At 45.6% G+C, this 13,612-nt stretch overlaps 1 protein-coding gene across 1 annotated transcript; it reads right to left on the minus strand.

The window, feature by feature from the left end:
- Positions 1 to 1,553: 1,553 nt before the first annotated feature.
- Positions 1,554 to 2,636, minus strand: CCR75_009012 (uncharacterized protein; the record flags this gene model as incomplete). Its single annotated transcript, XM_067967059.1, has 1 exon — positions 1,554 to 2,636. One exon carries the CDS (start codon positions 2,634 to 2,636, stop codon positions 1,554 to 1,556), a length of 1,083 nt encoding a protein of 360 aa, XP_067821102.1.
- Positions 2,637 to 13,612: the final 10,976 nt, after the last annotated feature.

A 13,612-nucleotide genomic window follows, 5' to 3' on the forward strand; every position in this document is an offset into this window, starting at 1 on the left:
CTCGGACGCGGCCCTCCGCTGTCCGAGCACGAATGCCTCAAACTGCTCCAACTGAGCAACATGTTGCTCAGGAGGACTACCCAGGAGCCTGGCCAGGGCTTGTTCACCAAGTCCCTGCGCCATTAGCCCTGCCACCTCCCGATGATGTTCGGAGAGGTGGGGGAAATGAGCCCAATCAATGTTGAGGCTCATCCTCACGTACACACGCAGAGATGCGGGTCGTGGGAAGGATTTCAAGTGCTACCAAGTGTAGGCGGGCACGTCGTAATGCGGCCACGCTCTACTTAGCACACACCCTAGCACAGCGAGGAAGCGGTTTGCACCTGCTTCTCTTGCGTGCAGTGAGGTAGTTGTGGTGGGCGCGCAAGCGACCTCACCCAACACACTAAGAACTCTGGTGAAGTGACGTCACGGGAGCGGTAATCCGTCTCCTCGTGCGCACTTACCAAGTAGGTAGTAAATTTCAGACTGATTTATATTTAATAGAATTAAATACAAATACCTATTTTTACCAATTAAAATGATATCTCTATAGATATCATTTAATATGTATTGCGAGCGTATCTTTATAGATACCTCGCGTAACTGATGACGCTAGCCGTCATCATGGATGACGCTGGGCGTCATCCCTCCTAATGTGAATGCACCCATGTGCATCACATCCACAAGGGTTGGTCACAAATGTGCACCACACCCGAGTGTTGGGTCTAATTACTATTATTTAGTAATTGACCATCCCCTTAAGTACCAAATATACTTAATGGGGACTGTGTAACATTAGGGCAACTCTAGCCCGTTACACGGAAGGTTTGCAAAAGACTTCGCAATATATGCGTACTTTCATGTTATATAGCAAGATGCTTTTTCAACAAAGAAAGCCGACAAAAAGTGAAACAGAAGGCAATTGTGGCTCATAATGGTTACAAAAAAGAGCACTAAGATTCGTTTATTTGATGCAATTCCGCAAAAGTTGGTAGAAGTAAAGTTAAATAAATTCATCCTTAGCTTGACCTCTAAAGACTAACTAACATGCATGCTCAACTTCTCCTTCGCTGCTCGGTTTGCTGCTTTTTCTTTTCGCTCTTTTAATGACTCGCCAATCAATCGCGGGCGCTCTTGGCTTTTTTTCACCTGTTGAAAATCGTACATTTGACATCGCCAAACGAAAACGCGGTTTCTGATGCGTAGTCACTAATCTTATGCTGATAATTAGGGAGTGTGGTAATAGCGTGCCCTAATTTAATTTAGGGGGTGTGATGTACCAAAGGCCAAAAGGGCGATCTAAAGACGATTCTAAAGGAATAACCGCTGATTTTGAATGCAGTGGAATGACCATACAGTGAAAATATTTTATTTGACGTCTTTATTTAACTTAGACGGGGAGTGTGGCTATACCAAAAGGGCTCCCAAATTATAAGTGAAAGCTTGATAAAAATTGCTAATACCATTAAAACAGCTTTCCAAAATTTCTTGATTGGTAGTATGTATTTTGTCGATGACAATTTTTTTTTAAAAGACGTACCAGTTAAGATAATTAATTGCAAGCGCACTCCTTACTCTGCTATAAACATGCAAGACGGCGACGGGCAGTCGACCGAGTTGCCAGTATAAGTAATCTTTCCCGTCTCCCCATCCGCGCGGAAGACGTCAAGGGTATTTGTATCTTGGTTCAACGCCAGCAAATAGTCCTTATATAGAAGAATGTCGCGCGGCGTGTCGCCGCGCGTAGGGACGATCTCTACAAGCTCAAGACGCGTGTCCGGCAGAATCTTAAAGATGGCGATACTGTGGCAGAAGCGAGTTGCCGCATAGACAAATTTGCCATTCGGCGAGATGTGAATGTCCGACGCTAGCGCAGCTCGGCCCGCGTAGCCTCTTGGGAGCGTCGAGATGTGCTGCAGCGGTGTGAGGCCTAATTGACCGCTTTTGACGTCAAGCGGATACACGCTAACGCTGCTGCTTAGCTCATTAATGACGTACCCCACACCCAACTCCGTAGACAGAGCAACGTGACGCGGTCCAGAGCCAGGCAAGCAAGAGAGGAATTCCTCATCCACCAACTTTTTACTAGCTACGTCTAATTTGTACTGCACGAGCTTATCGGTGCCCAAGTCGGCAGCAACGAGTCCTGTCGGCGTCCACGTAGTGCTATGCACGTGTGAGGCTTCCTGACGGGCCTTGATGACCATGCTGGCGCCATGATAGTCGTGAAAGTCTGAAGCAGGCGCCAGCGAACCGTCCGCGTTTACGGGGAAGAGCGTGAGATTACCGCCTCCATAATTCGCGACGGATACAAAATCTTTGTTAGGGCTTAGCGCCACGTGACACGAGTACGAACCACCGGTCTCGTGGCGACTTATCTGCGTTAGTTCACCCTTTTTTCCCATCGAGTAGGCAGTCACAAAGCCAGTTGTCTCGCCGGGATGCAATTGCGACGGCTCGTTGCTCTCATTCACGACGTAGAGTGTCGTGTTTGTGCCGCATACGTAAGAGGGGTTTATACCCGCTCCCTCGGTTACTTTTAGTAGCATCATAGCGCCCCTTGTGTCGTCGAATGAATAGGCGTGGATGCCTTTGGCGTGGCCATCCACATGACCTTCCTTGCGCGTGTACGTGCCGACATACAAGGTCGGCATTTTATATTATGGACAGCTTAAGAGGAAGATCGAGTTCTGACGACCTTTAAGAGCTTAAGCTTTCGAATATTGCTAATTGATTAAACGATGATTTTGTTAAGAGACATGGATGCCGATGTTTTAAAAAGCAGCTAGCCTAATGACGTTGCCCACAATTATTTAAAAATAATATTTTTTTAAACTCAAATCTACTTAAATTATTACTCTCATAACTTTTTGTAAGAAATAAATAAAAAAATAAAAACTCACAAACTAAAACTGTTATTTTCACAATTTCTGTAAAGACTTTAATTTCAGGTCTCAATCCAAAATGCCGAATGGCCAATACACATCATGTTTCACTTGTGATTGGCTAAAACATATTTGGCTACAACTAACCGTGGCTCTGGTTGGCTAGTACATACTATGTTTAAATTGTAGATTGATGCCACAATTTCCACAGTACTCCTTGTGTAGATAGCATGTCTTAATGCGGCCACGCTCTACTTAGACACACACCTTAGCACAGCGAGGAAGCGGTCAGACCGTCTTCTCATGCGTGCCATGAGGTAGTTGTGGTAGGTGCCTTAGCGACCTCACCCAACGCACTAAATACTCTAGTAAAGTGTCGTCACGGGAGCGGTAATTCCTTATGTGAATGCGCCTATGTGCATCACATACACAAGAATTACCTATATAAAGTAATTGACCATCCCCTTAACAACACCAAGTGTACTTAAAGGGGACTGTGAAATATAAGGGCAACTTTAGCCCGTCACACCTTCCCCCCTTAAGAACGAATTTACATTTTAAAATTCGTCAAAGAGGAAAGAGGAACTGCGAGCTGCTTAACGCGCCAACAGTTCTCTCATACACTGTAACGACCTGTATTTTCATACATGGCGCCAAAGATGCCACCGAAAAGGGGCCTCGTTGGTCAGCAGCGTTCAATAACTTGGTCGAAACGCCGACAGCTACTGCTGCGGTCGCGTTAACGGGGCTAAAGGATCCATCCCACTTTAACAGTGAGGATGTTGATTCGCGCTCATTGTAGTGACGCGGACAACGAGCTCATGAGGTTTGATAATGGCGCATTGTTGCCATTCCAAACTTCTCTCATGGCTCAAACACTGGAGACACCAACATTTACGAGTGCTGTCTCGTCATCTGCGCTGGATAGCGCAGCAATAATTAATGAGAGCGCAACTCAAAAAGGCGCAGTCGCTTCTCCGTTGGGTAAAACCACAACGCCTTGTGCTCAGATCATTATCCATAATAGTTCTGAAATTGAGGATTTTAGCCTAAAGCTCCGCCGACGACACGTGAACGTGCTCAGTCGGTGTCACAAGTCAGTCGTTTAGAACGTGGCTATGTGACGGGTGGCATACCACTGTTGCCCCTCCATCTTAATGGCCTCGTTTGAACGGGCCAAGAACGTTGCTCCTAGAGCGCACTCTTGTAGACGCTCAAAATTATTATGGCGTCTTTAAATCATGGAGGGCTCAGGGAAAATCGCTTGGTCGTATTTTCCCGATCCCGGTCGTGTTGCGCTCACATGAAACGCCCGACTAGTACGAGGCGGAATTCTTGCGCCGCATTCATCCGCATTCCGATGCGATGAAACAGCGGTCGCCGCGAATTAATTTCGCCTGCGTGCGTGTGAAAAAAATCATGGGCGGTGCTGTACCCTTAGTTTCTTCTCACGAAGCTGCTTTTGCTAGTCCATTTGAGACTAGCGAAGAGGCCTCAGCTGGTGCTACTTTTTATCGGCAGCCATAAGCCGGGCACACCAACACGTAGGGTATCGATCGGTCTCGAAGGGTCAAAGCTCTTCGGGTAACCTCTCCATTTGACGAGGATCTGATACCTTTGCCTCACGAAGCGGTGGACAAGCAACCTTCCAACAAGATAGCGTTGATGTCCACCCGCATCCATCAGTGCAGACGGCACCCGATACAAATGGCCATCTCGCTCACCTGCTCGCGGCTGTCTTACCCTTGTACGTTCAGTCACAGGCTTTCAGAGCTACTAAATAACGTATTGTGGATCTCGAGGGTCAAGTCTTGCGAATGACCTCATCGGTCGCCTCTTCTCGCTTGCCATCCTTCTGGAACAAATGATTAGCATTGTCCCTGAGGTCTCGAAATTTCGGACCTCAACCCTGCTGGTCTATAGCGCTCATGTAAGAGGCTATGACCAGGTGATGACCCTCCTGGTGGATTCGGGTGCATCACAAAATTTTGTGAAAGTCGTGGCTCTAAGAAAGAGACCGGCGATGATTGAGTCGTTTTGCCACTCTGAACTTAGGGGTAGCTTCAGAGTCCGCGTCAGTAAGCATCCCGCCCCTACTGCGCTCCTGCATTTCCTGACCCCTCAGTTGTCGATGCAGAACTCATGCGTCTTGCACGCTGATTCTTGCCATCACCCTTTGGGTAGAGAGTCCTCTTGCTGGGCGTCTTCTCCCAAGCAGGAACCCTGGTATAGCAGCAAGCCATCATATGACCGCGCTTGCCGCATTAATGGCAGACAATGTCTGCATTGCCCAACTCCATGGGTGTGGCATCTGATCTCTCGCCCGACAGTTTATATCAAGCTTTCGCCGAGGCACTGTTGTAGGATTGCACCTCAACTAACGCAATTTGGATTGCCTCTTCCATCGTCCACGGCACCTTTCTGAAAAAGGCCTGTCGCCATGGGCCATGCCGTAGTCCGTTCATAAACGTGAACACCTTAATGAGCTCCGGAATCGGACCTACGGTAATAGACGCCGAGAGCGAGCGCATCTCTCGCTTATACTCTTGCAGAGATCGCTTTGACTGTCACGCTCCAAAGAATCGCGCCTGAAGCAACACTTCTTTGTTCGGCGGCTGGATCTTGGCGCGAATTTTTCCTTAACGATCGCCCATGTAGGGCACGCCTTTCTGTCAGCCATAAGCATCGAGTAAGCCCTCTTGGAGGCCTTACCGCGCAGGTGCGACATGGCGTACGACACTATCCGGCTGTCGTCTTCGATGAGCTGCGTGATACCGCATTGCTCCACGGCTAACAGCCAGTGGACAATCGAGTGCGGTGCAGTTCCATCAAATTGGGCGGGTCCATTCGAATGAGCCTCGGCTGATGCGTCCGAGCTTGCTCATGCCTCAGCTCATCCTGAGTCTGAGTGAAGGACTCCGCCGCTGCATGGCTCTGTGCCTCGAACGCGGCTCTCCGCTGTCCGAGCACGAATGCCTTAAACTGCTCCAACTGAGCAACATGTTGCTCAGGAGGACTGCCCAAGAGCCTGGCCAGGGCTTGTTCACCAAGTCCCTGCGGCATATCCCCGCCACCTCCCAATGATATTCGGAGAGAACGAAGAAATGAGCCCATCGATGTTAAGGCTCGTCCTCACGTACACACGCAGAGATGCGGGTCGTGGGAAGGATTTCAAGTGCTACCAAGTGTAGGCGGGCACGTCTTAATGCGGCCACACTCTACTTAGCTACACACCCAAGCACACTGAGAAAGCGTTCAGACTGTCTTCTCTTGCGTGCAGTGAGGTAGTTGTGGTGGGTGCCTTAGCGACGTCACCCAACGCACTAAGTACTCTAGTAAGGTGTCGTCACGGGAGCGGTAATTCGGCTGCCCGTGCGCAATTACTAAGTAGAAAGTAATTTTTAGACTGGTTTATATTTAATCGCATTAAATATAAATATCTATTTTGCCAATCAAAAATGTAATCTGTGTAGATAATACTAGTTAAACTTGCGAGCGTATCGTTCTAGATACCTCGCGTAACGGATGACGCCTAGCGTCATCCCTCCTAATGTGAATGCACCTATATGCATCACATACACAAGGGTTGATTCACAAATGTGAACCACACCTGAGTTGTGGGTCTAATTACCTTATTTAAGTAATTGGCCATCCCTTAAGTACACAAAGTGTATTTAACGGGGACTGTGTAACATTTAGGCAACTTTAGCCCGTTGCACCTTGTCTGTAGAAAGGATGCTTGTTCAGCTCCTTCATACAGTATCGATTCAATCATTCATCCAATGCTGACAAAGAAACTTGCTACCTATAACATTTCAACACCAGTACACCGAATCTATCACACATTTGAAGAGCTCTTGAAAGATACACAAGAGCTTGCATTCATTCGTGGCCATGCATTTGCAATCAAAAGCTCTACAAAAAATTTGCGATCTTACAAAATGTGCAACTTAGGAGGGACATACGAAACTGTGGTTGCTCACATGCTACACTTTGATGCTTGGCGGTAAATTGAAAGCAATTCTTTTAAATGATTTTGATGAAATGGAAAACCAGCTGAGTTGGGGAAGTAATAACCCAATATCATTATTTAAATGGTTTGTTTCTCCTGAATGTGCTATTCTTGCAGCTACCTGCTATTCAAGGCCAATGGTTATTTTGAACTTCTTTCATACCATACACCACAGTAGCAAAACGGAAGGTGTCAATACTTTTGCATGTCAATTGTAACCACTGGTAAGCTGTTCAATCGCTCACTGGTGCAAACTAAATTCGGGTAAATGAAGTTTGGCTTTACTACTACTTCACCAGTGAGGAACGCGACTTTTGGCTAATTCAGGTCCACGACAAGCTTGAGCAATAAGCCCGATTTTTTTCTTCATAGATTTTTTCTTCATAGATTTTTCATTTAACATATTTGTTTTCGCGTCGTATTTATAGCAATAAATATCTTTACAGAGTCGTGGAAATAACAATTTTAGCTTGCGAATTTAGTAATATGCTCTTTTTTTAAATTATGGGAGTAATTAATTAAGTAGGAGCGGTTTATTCAAATTTAAAATAATAAATATCTGAAGATTGTCGTGGGGATATCACTTTTTTAGTTGTGGAGATATCAATATCCAATATAAATATTAAGTTTCTCTATCTACAACTGAATTTATTGCATTAGTGACAAACTATGTATGGCGCCTACTTGCGCACCTCACAATCGTGTCTTATGACGATTGGCGGGGTTGATTCAAACTTGGTTCAACCAATCAATATATTATTATCGTGTTGCTTCAATATTACCAAATTTGGTAAATACGGGGAATCTTAAGCATGAAATAAATTAATGACAACAGTTTTATACTTTTAAATTACTTCCTCTCATAGGCTCCTTTTATAGTTGAAAATATTTATGTATGGACACTCGGTTACCCTCCCCCTAATAATCACAATAGCGACTGACGTAAAGTGATAGATAGATACGATTATGTCTTTTCCTGTAAATTTTTGCATAATTGTTTTTTTATTTCAGATCCCATTTTATCGCAGTATTGGTTTTGTTAAAAACTCAATTCGTTTGCGCACGTGCGCCAACCCAGCGAGGTCGCAAAGCTGGCAGCTGCACAGACCAGTGCACATGCTGGTAGCTGGGAACGAGGCTTTGAGCTGTCATGCGAAGGTGGATCACCGCGCCAGCGAGCCAGATACCTCGTTCGCTGTCCCTTCCCATCACGGTGGTTTGGCGCTCCAGTGTACATGGCCGCAGTTCTCGAATAATGCAAACATTCCAGTCGGCGTTAAAGCGTTTACTGTAGGGAATGCGTCACTTCCTTCTCCAATTTGAGGTGACTGGTATATACCACCTGCTACTCTCATTACAGGTGACGGTGATAAGTCACATGCTACTCCATTGTAGGTGACTGGCACAAGTTAGCGTCATCACCTAACTCAAAGGCTACTGTCAAGGCCTCCGCTTAGCCCAAGACCGCGTCCGTTAAACCTACGGATTTTTACGTGACAATGAAAGAGGTGAAGACGAGATTGTTTGACTGGACGGATCTTCTTGGTGGGGAGTCATCTTGTGATGAATCCGTGGGCGATGATAACTCTGGCGATGTCAGAATGCATCATCAGGAACGAAGTGATCGTGAATGTAACTTCGACCTGGTGGGGTTAGTATGCATCACCAGGAATGGAGTGATTTTAAGGTAACTCCAAGAGTAATGATAGGGTAAGGGAGAGGGACCGCAACGATTTGCAGTTTGCTGCTTTGCACATTCGCACAAATGCCTTTCAATCTTAGAGCAAAGGCGCTTGCATGTGTACCATCAACGCCTTTTTCGGTATCGATGAAGAATTCCGTCTCGTCCACATCAGACTCGTGAAGTCTGGATGAGTATAAAACCGGAATTTGGTAGCGATCGGTAGCCATACCACACCAACAGTCAAGTTGGAAGGCAACCAAGGCTTCTTTTAGGGTCGCGACACCTGGCTTGACAAAATGGATACTTTCGCTAACCGGTTCGAAAAACTGACCGTAGTTTATTATCTACAAGCTGAACTGTTTGGCTAGAGACAGAGTTTCCTTGCCTCTAATCGGGGGGGGGGCTCATGTCCATGCTGTTTTAAGGGTTTAGGTCATGCCTCTAAAAAAGCATATTTTCTTAAAGATCCTCATCGGAGATGCTCATATCTTGTAAGATGCGCGAAAGGAATGAGAACCTCCAATTCTTTAACGATCGCGGGGAGCGCTCGTTATCCGATGTACCCTCTGTTGGGGAGGATGAGTCTCGTCGTACTGTCGAACGAGACCCGAAATGTCCATTTTTTATCAGCTGGGAATGAGGTTCGGCTATCTGGCGAGGGTGGATACCCTCGTCAACGAACGAGATAACTCGTTTGGACCCCCTTCACCTCGCAGTGGTTCAAGAAGCGTTTAATTAGGAAACGCTTCTCTCCACTCGAACCCGTCAATAAATGTGGAGGAGGGGAAAAATTCGAGTTTGCCTTATCCGCCGAACCCAAGTCGACATCGTAATTTGGATCATGTTTTTCGTTATTTACGAGAGGACGTTTATCAGGAAGGATCTCGGCGTCGCGAGTTAGCAATGACAACCGACGGTGTTTCTCGCCAGCAGCTGATAAATTGAACGCAAGTTGCACCTGCGAATGATGGACACGCAGACCCTTCAAAACGAGCTGGTTTTAGCTCTCATCCTTGGGGGAAAGGATTAAACGTCTGGTTCAGGAGAGCCAAACTCAAGCCCCGAGACTGTCATGCTTTGTCTCAGGACCATCAGTCTTTGGCTCGGACGTATCAGCCTTTGGTGGATGCTTTAGACTATGCTGGTTTAGAACGGAACCGGAAAAAGCTTCGTACAAATTGTACGGGCGGAGACGCCCGACATAAAACATAGGACGCGTACACATCTTACGAGGCTGCTTGATCGTGTTCGCGCCTTGGCGGTGCAGTAAACGAAACGAGTCGATATATTTTGCGCAGTAATTTATCACTGCCCACATTCGTGACTACGTGTTCTGGCAGGCTTACCATACTAGATCAGTAACATCAAATGAAAGAATATTTGCTCTTTCATTTTTGTCAGAGTTCCGTTTCTGTCGTCCATCACATCAGCGATGGTATCTTGTATGAAACGGGCTGCTGCATCACTAGCCAGCAGTAATTATCCTGCTGACTCGGTTTTCTTTTATCTACTGAAGCGCACTGGGAAGATGTCGTTCTCCTCTTTAGTGAGAGCATAATTGGTTTCGATGATATTACTGTTATCGATGCTGAGTCTTTCAGCATCGTTATCACCTTATCGCTATCACTGAGTTTGCTCACTTCGATGTTGATGAATAACATTGATATCCTTCGCATTGATTGTTGATTCAATGCGTGATGAGTAACAGCTAGAATGTTCCTTGCTTGAGCGAGTCCCCCCCCTACTATGAGTCACACTTAATTAAGGTGGGTATACGTGAGTGGCTTATACCATCCACGGAAAAAGATGCAATCAACATGCATTACGTAGTCTACTTAACTTCCTAACAGCCATTTGGACTATCTTGTACTTGTCTTTTGCTTTGTAGAAGCATGCACTGATTTGTAGATGGCAAATTTTACTATCGGCAATATCTTGCCACCAAATTTATACTTGGTAGCTGCCACATATGTACCCATAATAAATGGGAATTTAGTGATCAATTATTTAAAATAGAAGAAAACGAGATAATACCCATAAGTAAAAGTACCACAACAACGGTTGACTATTCAAAGTGTGCTTCGTTTCAACCCCCAATAGACTGTTGACACCGAGTGGCAACATTCGCTTCATTTCCTTTTTGAGCTTGGAATATAAACAGCTAACCGTTTAGTTGTGTGTTTGCATTCCTTTGTCCGATAACAATTAAGCGTGAGTCACCGACTCTTAGCTCCTTCCTCAACAATGAGAAGATGATGGAATCTGAAATTCACTTTCCATCGGAGGATGAGGGAGATCATTGTGTGGACGAATCTCGTCGGGCCCCAAATTCGTTCCCAGAACTTGGTGCCGCAGATGCTTTAGCAGCATTGCGCAGGACACTGGGCCGTGAGGCCGATATAATTACGAACCCGCTCGATGAAGAGCAAGAGCAAGCAATCCTCAGAGAGAATTACGCTCGTCGTCAAGCTGCAGTCCATGCAAAAGGAAAAGCTCACAGTGAATCGACTCACTCCTCTTAGTGCGGGAAAACGCCTTCAAGAGGTTACGCGCCGCAGCTTAATCATCTAAATCTCGGGTCCGAGGTGAAGACGCCGTTAAAGCTCGCTGCTCGCGACGCTCTTCATTGCGATAACTTATGCCAAAGGTTATGACGCGATGTCAGTATTTGACGCATTTGCGTGAACAAACACGTGGGGCCTCGGTGACCTAAATGAGGGATATACGGATCGTTTTGTTTCTCAACGATAACAAAGCGGAAACGATGCTTCGTTTGAGAATCGAATTCATCGAGCCCGTCGCCTCCAAACTGCTGGACTTTAGGAGAGTCTGCGAATGAGGCTGATGTTCGTTCGGAACGGAAGTTTCATTTTAATTTCGCAAAGCTTAGGCCAAAGGCTAGTTACGTCCGGCGTATTTACGCCAACGCAACCAGAATCGAAGCCGCACTGTAGCTAGAGGTTCATTTATTTCCAATTCTATTGGTGGGAAGCGGTGTTTGATGCAAGTTGACCCTGAACGCGGCGCTCTAAAACGTCAATGGCGTACGGGCGATTTTGCCGGAGGGGTGTCTCAAATTCTCCAAAGAGGGGTTCAACAAATACAAGGTTCTATTATTATTGTACTCGTCTCCGAGAAATCCGAAGACGAAGTCCATAAGTACGGACCGTCAACACTCTACCTGAATGGGCAGAGGTTGTAACGGAGCACGGGACAAACCTCTGGGCTTCACCCATTGACAAATTTCGCAAGCACGTAAACGAATTTATACCAGCGTGGCCAGTCGAAGTCGCGTGTAATAGGGTGTCCCGTTACAAAGAATTATTTCCTATAAAATAATTAATAAATATTATTTCCTACGAGAGAAAATAAACAAAGAAGTACAAAATTATTATCCTTGTTAATTTTACTTTAATAGTTCCAATATTACCAAATTGGGTAATATTGATGCAACAAGACATTAGCTCTATTGATTGGTTGATTCAAGTCTAAAATCAATCCCGCCAATCGTTAAAAGACACGATTGTGCGGTGCGAAGGAGGCGCCATTACTAATAAGTTTTTGATATAATAAGTTCAGTAGTAGATAGAAGATCGTTACGTAGGAAACTAAACATATAAATACCGATTTACTTTTCTCTATTATAAAGCCTTAGCCTAGTCCTTCAAGCAAAAGACCCTTAGCTTTCTTTAAAACATTCCTATGTACCTTCGTGTACGCGAAGTTTCGAGGCACTTAACCTGCATAGTGTAAGATTAACTAGTACTGAACAGTACTAGTGAAGGGTTCCCCGTTACATCGTGGCTTATCGTGAGATAGTAAGTTATCACACCTTCACGATGCCCGCTTATTGGTGCATCGTGGCACCATAAATGATGCGTGAACGCGAAATCATTGTGGTGGGGTGATGCGTCGCCAGCAATCGCTTTGAAATACAGTAAACCATTGATTGTTGTGTATGGATCCGTTGAGAAGAGATACAACTTTGACAATCCTTATAAGGATTGTTGTGGTTAATTTCCAAGGATTGTTGATGTTAATTTCTAAAGTAATACATCAACCATTTTAAGAGCCTTATCTTCGTGATAAGCTCAACTGACGTCTTCAAGTTATGCTGACGACGAAACACTTATCGTTGCAACATTAGGTTCAGGCTCACTGTTGATTTGCAAAGCCGGCTTAAAATCGGGCCGGCGCGAAAGGGCATCAGCGATGACATAAAGTCGTCTTGGGTTGTATCCACAAAGAAGTTATATTTTGCGAAGAAAAGCAACAGTTTCGCAATTCTTTGCGAGAGGTGTGTACTTCTTCCGAAAATCCGGCCCCTCCTGCGTTGCACGATGAGCGTACTTGCCCCATGATAGTATCCCAAAATATCGTGACGCTGCCACCTATGGTAACATTCTCTTGCTGGAACGTCACAAGGGTTCGGTACCTCCACAAGCAGAAAATGCAAATGCTGCTCAGGATGAACCACATGCAATCCCAAACTTCAATATATTCATCCGCTTCGTCTGGGTGTACCCGGATTAAATTGTCCTTGACTACAGTAGATTATTCCGGTTGGCTCGTAATTTCTGAGCCAAGGTAAACCTAAGATGACATCAAATTTGTCATCCAAATCCAGTACGATAAAATTATCATCATACTGTAAATCTCTTAACGTGTAGTGAAATTTCACTACGCTCATAACTGTTATCGATGCGCCTGTCGCTAGACGCACCGTCATCCTCGTTCGAGGGATGTCACGCTTAACATATTTGAGCCTACGACCCTCTAGTGACTGGCGACGAGTTAAGTTATTCGATGCTCCGCAGTCCACTAGGGCTCTAAGTGACAAATCATTTGTCACTTTTAACTTCAAGGTGATGAGGGATACCTCATCACCAGGTGCAGAGACACATAATGATTGTGTGTCTGGAGCAACTTTAGTCAAGAGATTTGCAAATTCTCTTGAGGTTGCTGGATCAGTAGGGCGTTGCGCCCCTACTGACCCCGACCGTTTTTTGGCGGTCCGCCTCGCTGTTGCGATTTCGCAACAACGTCGGA

This window comes from Bremia lactucae, linkage group LG5, assembly GCF_004359215.1.
Source record: "Bremia lactucae strain SF5 linkage group LG5, whole genome shotgun sequence".
In the NCBI taxonomy this organism is placed as follows: Eukaryota; Oomycota; class Peronosporomycetes; order Peronosporales; family Peronosporaceae; genus Bremia; species Bremia lactucae.